General features: G+C 36.9%; 1 protein-coding gene across 1 annotated transcript; it reads left to right on the forward strand.

Annotated features, from left to right (window-relative positions):
• Positions 1-8,755: 8,755 nt before the first annotated feature.
• Positions 8,756-9,793, forward strand: LOC307152835 (trace amine-associated receptor 13c-like; the record flags this gene model as incomplete). Its single annotated transcript, XM_079861780.1, has 1 exon — positions 8,756-9,793. Exon 1 carries the CDS (start codon positions 8,789-8,791, stop codon positions 9,791-9,793), a length of 1,005 nt encoding a protein of 334 aa, XP_079717906.1. The 5' UTR covers positions 8,756-8,788.
• Positions 9,794-14,353: the final 4,560 nt, after the last annotated feature.

Here is a 14,353-nt window from a genome sequence, read left to right on the forward strand (position 1 = left end):
TTAAGTAAACCAAGTAAACAGTATAAATCCTCAATCTACTGGAATAATGAAAAAGGTAGATAGTATGTACTTTATTTCATTAGTGATGCCTTATCTGTGTTACCATATAGGAAAAACACAATGACAACAAAAAAGACAGTCATATAGAAGAGTGGTTCCTTGATCCTGGAGTAGGCCAGCTCTGAACAGCAGAGATGGGGGACTCGAGTCACATGACTTGACTCGAATCGCAAATTTAAGGACTTGAGACTTGCTTGACTAAATAAAGAAAATGACTCGACTTGACTTTGACTTGAGATCCAATGACTCGAGACTTGACTTGATTTGAACTGTATGACTCGAGAATGACTTGATATACATTTTTATATAAATCATCGCAACATCAATTGATGAACAAAATGAAAGCAACGGAACCATTGACGCCAGTCATCGGATTCTGCGCGATTGCGTGACGCTGCACAAGCCCAGAAAAAACATACATCGCGGTGAGCGCGCGCTAAACAAAAACATCTCCCAGCATCGTTTCTTTTTGGATATAAACACTAAAACTGACCATATTCATACAAGAAGATTTGCTGCACGCATAATAACTGGCAAGGGATATCGGACGACCATCACAACCTCGAACAGTAGAACTTCATTCACCACGTCTAAAAGTAAGGCTTGTTTAACCTGTTTGTTATAGTTAATTTGACTATCTTTAAATCTAGAGAGAATATTGGTCAATACAGCATGCCTCTTTATAGGCTACACAATTATGTTTTCAAATGTAGCTTAATATTGTCAATATTCAAATGATAATTAATGATGGCATATGTTTTCAGAAAAATGGAGCGCAACTGGAAGAAAACAAAACTAGAGGTATTTCGCATTTCATGGAAGGGGAGCTCAATTACTTACAGAGAGGCTTTAAAAGCTGCTAGATCTGCTTATTTTTCAACCCTATTAGAAGAAAATAAACATAATCCTAGGTATTTATTTGAAACGGTGGCTAAACTAACGAAAAATAAAGCTTCAAGCACCGAAGTTTCCAAGCAACACAGCAGTAATGATTTTATGAATTTCTTCACTTATAAGATTGATAATATCAGGGACAAAATTATAACTATGCAACCGTCTACTACAGTATCGCATCAGGCAGTGCATTGTAGTCTCCCTGAGGAAAAATTTGATTCATTCGTTGCTATAGGAGAGGAAGAATTTACTAAACTCGTTAAATCATCTAAATATACAACATGTATGTTAGACCCTATACCAACTAAGTTACTGAAAGAGATGCTTCCAGAGGTCCTAGATCCTCTTCTTAATATCATTAATTCATCTTTGTCTCTAGGATACGTACCAAAAACCTTTAAGCTGGCTATGATTAAACCGCTTGTTAAAAAAACGCAACTTGATCCTACAGAATTAGTCAATTACAGGCCGATCTCGAATCTACCTTTTCTGTCAAAGATATTAGAAAAGGCAGTATCCTCACAACTGTGTTCCTTTCTTGAAAGAAATGATATCTGCGAGGATTTCCAGTCCGGATTTAGACCGTACCATAGTACTGAGACAGCTCTCGTTAGAGTCACAAATGATTTGCTCTTATCATCCGATCGTGGTTGTGTCTCGCTATTAGTGTTACTCGATCTTAGTGCTGCATTTGACACCATTGACCACAACGTTCTTTTAAATAGATTAGAACATTATGTTGGCATTACGGGAAATGCACTAGCATGGTTTAAATCATACTTATCTGACCGTTATCAGTTTGTAGCAGTAAATGATGAGATGTCTCATCGATCACAAGTTCAGTATGGCGTACCACAAGGCTCAGTACTAGGACCGCTGCTGTTCACTCTGTACATGCTACCATTAGGAGATATCATTAGGAAACATGGCATTAGCTTTCACTGTTATGCCGATGATACTCAGCTCTATATTTCTTCAAAACCTAACGAAACTTATCAATTCACAAAATTAACGGAATGCATAGCGGATATAAAAAATTGGATGACTCGTAATTTCCTACTTCTAAATTCTGAAAAAACAGTTTCTAATTATTGGACAAAAAACTTCCTCACGTAATAACCTAGAATACTGTCTAACACTTGATGGCTGCTCTGTTAAGTCTTCGTCGTCGGTTAGGAACCTGGGTGTGCTCTTTGATACCAATCTTTCATTTGAAAGTCACGTGTCTAGTATCTGTAAAACTGCATTTTTCCATCTTAAAAATATATCTAAATTACGCCATATGCTCTCATTGACAAATGCGGAACAATTAGTTCATGCGTTCATGACCTCAAGGCTAGATTATTGTAATGCCCTACTGGGTGGTTGCCCTGCACGCTTAATAAACAAACTACAGCTGGTCCAAAACGCAGCAGCTCGAGTTCTTACCAGAACCAGGAAGTATGACCATATTAGCCCAGTTCTGTCAAAACTGCATTGGCTGCCTATTAAACATCGCATAAATTTTAAAATATTGCTGATCACTTACAAAGCACTAAATGGTTTAGCTCCGCAGTACTTGAGCGAGCTCTTAACGCATTATAGTCCGTCACGTCTATTGCGATCTCAAAATTCTGGCCAGTTGATAATACCGAGAATATCAAAATCGACTGCTGGCGGTAGATCCTTTTCCTATTTAGCACCAAAACTCTGGAACAGTCTTCCTACCATTGTCCGGGAAGCAGACACACTCTGTCAGTTCAAAGCCAGATTAAAGACACATCTCTTTGACCTAGCTTTCACATAATACATTATAGACTTCTATAATTTAATGTTAGGCTGCATATAGTAGGTCAGCCGGAACCGGGAACACTTCCCAAAAATCCTGATGTACTCGTTACATCATGAGAAGAATGGCATCTACGCTAATTTTAGTGTCTGTGTTTATCCCGAGGTTTTCCTGCAGCCTGCCGGATCCAGGCCGTATCCAGATCTGACGAAGGACCTTCGCCTGGACCGATGACAACGCAGTGCTGAAGTGCCAACTAGTCTCTCCCTATGGAGGATCCCACTACCACTATACAGATAAGGCGTTGTCGGGAAAATTCGTTTCGCGTTCCTACCCCAAAGCAACAAAATAAAATGCGCATGTGAACGCCATCAGCGTTTCTCACAGGTTCGCGTTTAAAGTCTGTGTAGAGGGAATGGTGTCGTCTTAGCGGCCCCTAATTTAATAACAAATGATCGTTGCGACGGAAGCAAATCAATCAAAACTAACTTTAGATGGAAATAACTTAACTCTACTATAAAGCCAAAACAATCTCTGTTACCTTAAATTATACGCTTATTTCTGTTAAGCTGCTTTGAAGCAATCTACATTGTTAAAAGCGCTATATAAATGAAGATGACTTGACTTGACTTTTGCAGAACATTTGCCACATTTATTTCCAATCATGCTTTAAAGCCAAATATGTCGTTCTTTCCAATGACAAAAAACAATATAGAAAACTGTTAATGTTTTGTCGTGTTTTATGTTTCTCTTAAAGCAGGGTTAGATGTTATCAGGGGGTTGGGGGCATAATGCCAGCAGAATTAATATGCACCCAAAATTCAAAATGTGGTGGAAAAATTGCCCTAGTATGAGTTATTTTTATAATTATAACGGATCCTCAATTAAAAAATATTTTCAGAATATTCGCGTGATTGCAAATGTGATAATGATTTCATAAAACAGTTCAGTAAACAAAGAGTGAATATTGTGATGTGACATTTTAGACGTAATATTCCAAATATTCTCTGTTTTTGCTCTATTTCTCCAATGACAATAGTTCCAAACAAGCCAAAGAAAGAGTTGCGTTTTTGTGATTCAGTGACCTAGTTGCTTAGTTCCAGAACGAATCTGCCGTTTTGAACAAATCAGTTGAATGAATGCTTCTATGACTCGCACATTAAGACGGTGATTTGGCGCCACCTATTGGCGGTTTTAACTTCAGAATTAAAAATAGCCTATACAACTTATACTGTATAAAGGGGATGCCAGTTTGAAGAATGCCATTTGGTGGCATAGGAACCATTATACTTGAATTGTGAATTGTTTAATACCGTTTAATGGTCTTCTGCAATTTTTGAGGCATATTTATTTTTTCATGCTTTAATGTTGGCCTAATTTCAGTTACATTTACATTTTAGGCTATGTAGTTTGAATATTTTTTTCTTTTTTTATTTTTTTTTTTAGATTTTTATTGTAGTAACACTCAGCTGTATGTGGAAATGCATATTTTAAAAAAATGCTGCAAATAAAACCATAGTCCACAACTTCTGTAGTTTTAACTTATTTTAATATATAAATTCAGTGAAATCATCAAACGTTTGTATGACTTGCCAGTGACTTGTGACCCAAGCTACGACTTGACTTGACTTGACTTGCTTGACATAAAGCAGTGACTTGACTTGACTTGCTTTTCACAAAATTGACTTGGACTTGCTTGAGACTTGAAGGTTAAGACTTGAGACTTGCTTGTGACTTGCACATGTGTGACTTACTCCCACCTTAGATGTCTCTCTTATTAAACCTGATTCAACTTGTCCACTCATTAGTAACCCAGCTAACATAAATATGTTGTTTTCCCCCCTTTTTTGTGTGCAAACATTCACAATAAGTTATGAAAAAGATTTTTTTAAACGTTCAAAACATTTGTTTAAGGCATTTTTTTTATTGGTTTATGTGATCATTAGAGGAACATTCCATTCTATCATTAGGGGCCAAGCACCGAAGGTGCGGAGGCACCTATTGTAATCGTTGGTGTTTTTTCACTCATGTTTATACTAATAACTTTTGAACCATAAGGGCTAGAAACAAAAAACGCTCAAGACGATTCTACATGTCTGGAGATACGAAAAATGGCTATTTTTGCTCATAACTTCTGAACGGTTTGTCCAAAATTCATAAAAGTGGTCTGGTTAGATTCAGGGTTCTGATCATGCCGAGTCAACTGATTTCCATATCGACCATTTTAGGTGTCGTTCATTTTGAATTTTGTACCATAATGCTGTATTTTATGAATGCATGAACGTATCGTTACAGAACTCGGTATGTATCGGTCATGTGTTTATCTGTTGGCACCTGTACCGAGTGGATTTTTTTGTATATCTACTTGTATAGACATCTCTGGAATAAAAGTTCTACTTCTTTTACTTCTATCCGTTCTAAACACACAGTGAACGCACTGATGATGCAATAGCTTCTGCTCATTATTCAGGGGTCAGTGGGTCAGTTACATAATATTTGTTTTGATGTATTTTTCAAAACAAGTATTATGTAACTGACCCCTGAATAATGAGCAGTAGCTATTGCATCAGTGCATTCACTGTGTGTTTGGATGTGTTGCATTCACACCTCTAATGAATCTCATCTCTGCATTCATCACAGGTGTTAACAGCACCCTCAGGTGCACATTTACTCAACAGCAAACCACAATTGCTATAATTAGTCTTCAGAGTTTACTGTAACTGATTTCTCAGATGACTTGTTATCAGGAGTAAATGAGACACTTGTCATTGCTTGTTTGACAAATCAACAGCTTCAAAGAAACTGGTAGCCAGCAACAGACAAGTGACCAATCCTGATGGCGACTTCACTCCATGCATTCTACCAGCACTTCTTCCTACTGTTTCCTTCCTTTTTCTGCTGTGTAACAACAAACGGGATATGCACCACCCAATGGTCAAAGTTGACACAATGTGCATTAGAGGGCACCAGCAGAAGAAAAAAAAATATTGTTACAACCCTGCAAGAAAAAATGGAGACCACATGCAACAATTCTAAATGAAACATTTATTTTAATGATGCATGTGCAGGAGCTCAAATCTTGAGTATCTGGTGAAAAGTCAATCTTCCCGATTGAGATTGCGCAAGCAAACGTAATCTTAATTTAGATTTATTATTAATCCAGGATAAGCACAAGTAAGTACAATTTTGATGAGCAAAACAACACACTCGTCTTCCCTCTATGTTGTAAACAAACACAGCGTCAGCTCATGTGTGAGTTTGCGCCTGCGCATACGTCATTGTGTGACAGGAAGCTCGTGCTCCAGACTGCTATGAATGCGCTCAGGACTATTTGCTGAGGCTGTGGATTACATGTAAAATGTTGTATATAGTGATAATTTTCTTGCATAGGCTGATTGTTTCACTTCTTAAGACCTCAATGCATCGTCAGGAGCCGTGGGTATTAATTGACCCATGCTCTGTGTGACCAAAAAATGTTTTGGACTAAAACCCAAACTCTCCTGTCTCACCTCCAGGCTATGAGCATCAACCAAGACAGACCCTCTTCCCAATCCTGATTAAATTCAACACAGTTAAGTGTGTAACAACGACTTCAGAGACTGATGAAAACGCTTTAACGCACCTTGACTCAGAGCGTTATATGTGCAAGACTGGTTGTACATTCCAGATGTAAAACTGGTCCCTCAATCGCTCTGAATAATCTTGGGCATACCGAAAATATAAATAAATTGTTTTAAAGCTTTGACCACAGCCTTGGTGGTCATCTTACACAGGGGATAGATCATGGGATAACGCATTGTTTGGAACATGACTGTAAGCAAATACGAGTTACCTAGGAGGCAATGGCCCAGCCCAACACAAATAATTATTATGTGCAAAAGGTTTATTTATTACTGGTATCGGGCACAACGGCACAGGTTTTAAAGCCTGATTGGGTTTACCCAACATCTAGCAGGTCACTATAGCAATAGCAGCTACAGCAAGTTAAAATATATGCAGCAACATCTTTTTTAAAGGTGAAGCCAATAGAAATTGCCACAAACCCTGTGATACGTTTTTTCCAGTCCCAAAAGGCCGGCAACATCTCCATGGGCAGCACTTAAAGAGATAGTTCACCCAAAAATGAAAATTACCCCATGATTTACTCACCATCAAGTCATCCTAGGTGTATATGACATTATTCTTTCAGACGAATACAATCGGAGTTATATTAAAAAATGTCCTGGCTCTTCCAAGCTTTATAATGGCAGTGAACGGCCGTATCTGTTTTCAAGTCCGTCAAAGTGCATCCATCCATCAAAAATGTAATCTACAAGGCTCTCTTGGGGTTAATAAAGGCCTTCTGAAGTAAATCGATATGTTTTTGATGTGTTCGTATAAGAAAAATATCCATATTTTAAACTTAATCGACTAAAATAACTATCTTCCGGCAGACGGCTGTATGCAACGATTTACGGTGGAATAACCCTTGACCTGACGCACAACGTAATGACGAACGCGGAAACACAGAGGACAGAGCAAAACAAAACACCAGTCACGAATTAGAAGTCTAAAACGACAATTTCTAAAGATGTTGAAGGAGCTTGAATTTGTTGCCCAGCCCTGTTTGTTTGAACCGCGAGAGGCGTCTAAACTTACGATAATCCTGCGTCATACATGCGTCACTGGTTACTCTTGTGGTCTAAGTCGACTTGTGTAGTATGCGTACAGCCGTCTGCCGGAAGCTAGTTATTTTAGTCGATATAGTTTTAAATATGGATATTTTTCTTATACGAACACAATTCACTTCAGAAAGCCTTTATTAACCCCCGCAGAGCTGTATGGATTACTTTTATGATGGATGGATGCACTTTGATGGACTTCAAAACAGATACAGCCATTCACTGCTATTATAAAGCTTGGAAGAGCCAAGACATTGTTTAATATAACTCCGATTCTATTCGTCTGAAAGAATAATGTCATATACACCTAGGATGACTTGAGGGTGAGTAAATCATGGGGTAATTTTCATTTTTGGATGAACTAACCCTTTAATACCACCTCCTTAAACTGACCAGGTACCACTACCTGAATTATTGCCTCACTACATGAATCTTGCTTTTGATGAGCTTCTCCACTTCCTCAACAGCAACTTATTCTGTATAAAGTAGCCGTTCGCAACACTCTCACCTCCTCAGGGGGCACAACAGCAGTGAACAGATCTTGTAAAGCACTTTCTGGGAGAACTGAAGAAATCCAGGCTGTCACATTCGGAGGGAGGAGTCACCCTCACACTCATGTCTTACCAAAACGGTATGAGATATTTTGAAGAATGTGGGTAACCAGACAGTTTCACTTCCCATTGACTTTTATTGTATTTTTTGTCCATATAATGGATGTCATTGGGAACTGAAACCTTTTTATTATACATATGTTCAATTCAATAGCCTTTTCACTGCACAGTATAAAGATCATTTCACCCTTTTTGATAATGTGTTCTGTATAGGGGACAGTTATTGCCCACCTATTACATCAATAGTTATTTTACAGGGTAATCTGGGAGGATTATGGACTGCTCAAGCATTCTTGAGTTCCAAGGGATGATATCCTCTCTATTTCTGGACCCCATTCATAATTCACAGAAATCTTCTTAACCACACCAAGGGACACCTCAGATGAATTTCAGGGGCAAAGGAAGGGTGATTTACAGTGGCTGATTATTAATGATTAAAGCAATAACCACCACACCTGTGTTCAGTTCAGTTCCACCTGTGCATTGCTTGCATGTGGAAATACTAAACAATAAGAAAAAAAGTGAAGAAATGAAGCAAAAAAACAAAATGCGTTAACTTTTGAACAGTGTAAGAGAATCCTAAGCTGGACTGAAGAAATTAATTACAAAAGCTAATGTAAAAAAAAAAAAAAAAAAAGATAAAAAAAAATTACTAATAAAAATGTAATAATAATTTAATAATAATTATTTATATGTTACATCATCAATGGGCAGTAGATGGGTGGGCCAGAATGTATAAATGGAAAGGACAGTAAGGAGAGCAGAACAAACTCCTAACAGGAGGAGACTCACTCATGGCCTATGAGACAGAGGATCATGAGACTCAATACTGCTTTCCTGCCATCAACTCATCATGTATCAAGGGGAAACGCTCTAAATATGAATACAATATCATGTATGTGTTTGTATCATTCCTGTCAGCATGGACTGTGTTTCTGAACCTGCTGGTGATCATCTCCATCTCTCACTTCAAGAAACTTCACACTCCAACAAACCTGATTATTCTCTCTCTGGCTGTGGCCGACCTGCTTATTGGACTTGTCATGCCCATAGAGGCAACCAGACTGATTGAGACGTGTTGGTACTTTGGTGACACTTTCTGTAAACTGTTTATGATAATCCTTGGAATTCTCTTCTCAGCATCTCTTAGTAGCGTAGTATTAATTGCTGTTGATCGTTATGTGGCTGTGTGTCACCCTTTACAGTACCCACAGAAAATAACCACAACTAAAACCTTAATAAGCATCTGTCTGAGCTGGGTTTGTTTTTCAACTTATAATGCTACAATTGTAATTAATAATGGATTTTTAGACACTTCAGTCAGAACAGACATGTGTTATGGAGAGTGTTCTGTTATGATGGGTTTTGCCTGGGGAGTCATTGATCTGTTCATGTCTTTTATTTTTCCTTGTACCCTAATCATAACTTTATATTTGAGGATTTTTTATGTAGTACATCAGCAAGTGAAAGTTATAAACTCTCTGATTAAGGGTGGTAAATGTGTAACTGAAGGATCAGTGAGGAGGAAATCTGAGAGTAAAGCTGCTCTGACATTAGGAATCATTGTGACAGTTTATCTGCTGTGCTTGATTCCATACTATATCTGTTCTATATCAGTAATCTCTTCCACAATCATAAATCTATTGACATGGGTTGTGTACACAAACTCAGGTCTGAATCCTCTGATCTATGCTTTATTTTATCCCTGGTTTAAAAAGACAGTTAAACACATCTTAACTCTGAAAATATTTCAGCCAGCATCCTCTCTGGTCAATATTTTTACAGAGCATCAATTGTAATTAAACTGGTAAAGCTGTCCCTTATAAAGGATATGATTATCTTTGTAGGATTTATATTTGTAATTTACACTACATGTATCTTAGTATGTAGCTTATTTCAGAGAGTATGTTTTCTGCATTTGATGTTCAATTTGAATAATTAAACTTATTTCCACACACATTGCAATTAAGTGACACAATTTTCATAAATCGTATTAAATTAGCTTATTAAATAAACGGAGCAAGCAGCATAACTCCTCAATGTACTGGAATAAATGGTAAAGGGAGATATGTGCTTAATGCTTTATCACTTTCATCAATCCTGTTGCATCTGTGTTATTAAAGATCAAAAACATAATGACAAAAAGTGGACAGTAAACTAAACTCAGTAAAAAAGTGATGTCCTCTAACTTTCAGAAAATGTCTTAATGTATAAATATTAGTATGAACAAAAAGATTCAACAACTGAGACATAAACTAAACAAGTTTCACAGACATTTGACGAACAGAAATGAAACAATGAGTCCCTGAACAGTATCAAAATTAGCAGTCATATCTGGTGTAGCCAGAAGCTGCTTTAAGGACCACAGAGCATCTCATCCTCATGGACTGCAGCAAACTGGCCAGTTCTTGCTGTGAGATGTTACCCCACTCTTCCACCAAGGTTCTCAAAGTTCTCAAACATGGTTCCAGGATTAGAAATTACAGTTTGTGTGTGTATGTGTGTGTGTGTCCTGATAAACCCAAACGCCCCCACAAAGATAGTAATATCAGACATGTTTGATCTTGTGGAGATATTTTCTTATGGTCCCCATGAAGAAAACATGTTATAAATTATACTAAATTATGTTTTTTGAAAATGTAAAAACGGGATATAGTTTGTACAATATAAAAATCATTATGTCTACCTTAGTTTAAAAAAGTATACTTTATTGTATTTTAAATATATTCCCTTTATCAATAGTAAATTGCAAATACTAACAAAAATTTTACTATCTTTAAATATATTTAAAGTATTATTAGCATCATGCTTTTACCTATTTTCACAATACAACTTTTAACACACTTTAAAATAATTGTACTTTAGTATATTTTCTAAAAATATATCTTAGAAAAATATACTTGAAGTGAAAATTCTGTTTATTTTTTTAAAAATGTATTTATTTGCACTTTATTAAAAATATATTTGAGGTATTTTAACTATGTGCTGGAAATGATTATTGTACATTGAAAGTATACTTTCAAAATACATTATAGTATACAATAGTATTTTGTACAAAGTATAGCTAAGTTTTATTTGTCTAATAATGTACATTTGTTATTGAAGAGAAAGTATGCAATTTATAGTATTTGGAATAAGCCAAAGGTATTAATGATCTCTCTCTCTCTCTCTCTCTCTCTCTCTCTCTCTCTCTCTCTCTCTCTCTCTCTCTCTCACCTCACTTCCTGTCAAGCAACTGTCCTATCTTAATAAAAGGCGAAAACGCAAAAAAATATATATACTGTATATATATATATATATATATATATATATATATATATATATATATATATATATATATTTTTTTTTTTTTTTTTTTTTTTTCTCAAACAACAAAAGGTGAAAGACAAACCCGGATTCTTCTATCTCAATGTGGTTCAGTGCATTATCATAGTCACTTTCTGGCATGCCGCTCTGGGCGTCCAAGGTGGATCCCTGTAACAGGAGTAGAGTCACAGTGAGCTTTCTGCTTAAACAAGGGATGCAACCTGTTACTGACAACTGGTGCTTACTCAAAGCTTGAAGAGACAGCAAACAATCATGCTTTTGGTGTAGAATCGAAACATCAGCATAACAGCTGTAAAGTAAGGTCAGAAACATACTTTGCGCTAGCAGTCAAATGCAGACGCTTGGCCAACACGTCGTAAATACTTAATGTGTTCTTGCATTAACAATGCAGTAACAAACCCTCCAGACTCAAGGGGGCGATAGAGTTACCATCAAACATCTGCCCTATTTAACTGCCCTGCATTGTTATTCAGGTAGCTAGCTAAAAACATGTTCAAATCAATTTAACCAGAAATGGCAATATCATGGGTTCAATTCTCAGGGCATGCATGAACTGATAAAATGTATAGGCCTACTATGGAAGTAAAATAATGAAAAATGTTTTTTAAACAAAAAAGCTTGTTGAATTGCACTACTTGAAAAAAATATGCATTGCATTTACCCTGCTTGCATTTTAATGCATTATATTTTAAGGGCTTGCATTTTTATGGGCTGAATTGTATTTAAGCTGTGAATATTTAAATTCAAAACATTTTACACACGTTTTCATTATTAAAAATTCAATAATCCATATTCATCTTCCAGATTTCACTTCCAAAATGTTCATTCTGTTTAAAAATATAACCTATAATATTCGAGAGGCAATTTTCGGTCCATTTTATTTCGCTTTACAAATTCGCTTCCACAAATTCAGTGGTTCAAATTCGACAGAAAATTCAACATTTGACATCCGGGAACGGCAGGAATATCAGTAGATTGCCGATTGATAATCACCATATCTGTTAGTCGTCCTTACCAGCAGGGGGCACAAGCGGCTGTTGATGAAGAAAACTATAGAGCAAAGGGTGTGAGAGAGTCATTCATTCATAAAAACGGATTTACAGAAATTAAGCAAGCGGTAATTATTTGTGATGATTATCAGGGCCAGTATATGGAAAAGCTGATAAAGACACAAAAGTGGTCAAATATCGAAGCTGGAGTCTTAAACCGTTCTAATGATGCTCAGTTTGTCCAGATCAAGTAAGAGTGTGATGTTTAATGAGTAATGAATGTTGAACAACAATAATCTGCGATCCCGTGATGCGAAAGGGTTTACACAGAATTAACATTTTGGAAGTGGAATCTGGAAGGTGAATATGGATTATTGAGTTTTTAATAATGAAAACGTGTGTGAAATGTTTTGAATAGAAATAGTCAAAGCTTAAATACACAACCATGTTGAATTTCAGCCTATAAAAATGCAAGCCCTGAAAATACAATGCATTAAAATGCAAGCAGGGTTAATGCAACTTTTTCAAGTGGTGCAATTCAACAAGCTTTTTTGTTTCAAAAACATTTGTCATTATTTTACTTCCATAATATACCTTCTGATCTGTTGGGTTTATATTCAGTGAGCATATCTGCAATGTATTGCGGTCCTAGGCCATTGAATGATTTATATACCAGTAATAATACTTTAAAATCGATCCTAAATCGAATTGGCAGCCAGTGTAAAGACCTGAGGACTGGTGTGATATGTTCATATTTTCTGGTTCTGCTCAGAATCCTGGCGGCAGCGTTCTATATGAGCTGCAACTGTCTTATGGTCTTTTTGGGAAGGCCAGTGAGGAGTCCATTACAATAATCCACCCTGCTGGTGATGAAAGCATGCACAAGTTTCTCTAAGTCTTGTCTGGAAACAAAGCTTCTAATTCTTGCAATATTTGTCAGATGATAGTATAGTTATTGCTTTGACATGACTACTGAAACTAAGGTCTGACTCAAGTGACACACCAAGATTCCTGATTCCTGATTTTTAGTTGTTTGACCCCTAGAGTGGTTAAGGTATGCGTTCACCTTGAGAACTTCATCTTTGTTTCCAAACGCAATTGACTTCAGTTTTGTCTTTGTTTAACTGAAGAAAGTTTTGGCACATCCAACTGTTGACTTCATCAATGCATTGGCACAGGGAGTCAATGGGGCTGTAATCGTTTGGCGATAGGGCTAAGTAGAGCTGTGTGTCGTCTTTGCATTCATCACAGGTGTTAACAGCACCCTCAGGTGCACATTTACTCAACAGCAAACCATAATTGCTATAATTAGTCTTCAGAGTTTACTGTAACTGATTTCTCAGATGACTTGTTATCAGGAGTAAATGAGACACTTGTCATTGCTTGTTTGACAAATCAACAGCTTCAAAGAAACTGGTAGCCAGCAACAGACAAGTGACCAATCCTGATGGCGACTTCACTCCATGCATTCTACCAGCACTTCTTCCTACTGTTTCCTTCCTTTTTCTGCTGTGTAACAACAAACAGGATATGCACCACCCAATGGTCAAAGTTGACACAATGTGCATTAGAGGGCACCAGCAGAAAAAAAAAAAATTGTTACAACCCTGCAAGAAAAAAGGGAGACCACATGCAACAATTCTAAATGAAACATTTATTTTAATGATGCATGCGCAGGAGCTCAAATCTTGAGTATCTGGTGAAAAGTCAATCTTTCCGATTGAGATAACGCAAGCAAACGTAATCTTAATTTAAAGTAAGTGAACAATTTTGATGAACAAAACAACACACACGTCTTCCCTCTATATTGTAAACAAACACAGCGTCAGCTCATGTGTGAGTTTGCGCCTGCGCATACGTCATTGTGTGACAGGAAGCTCGTGCTCCAGACTGCTATGAATGCGCTCAGAACTATTTGATGAGGCTGTGGATTACATGTAAAAACATTGTATATAGTGTTCAGTTTCTTGCATAGGCTGATTGTTTCGCTTAAGACCTCAATGCATCGTCAGGAGCTGTGGGTATTAATTGACCCATGCTCTG

This window comes from Squalius cephalus, assembly GCF_949319135.1.
Source record: "Squalius cephalus genome assembly, chromosome: 24".
Taxonomy (NCBI): Eukaryota; Metazoa; Chordata; class Actinopteri; order Cypriniformes; family Leuciscidae; genus Squalius; species Squalius cephalus.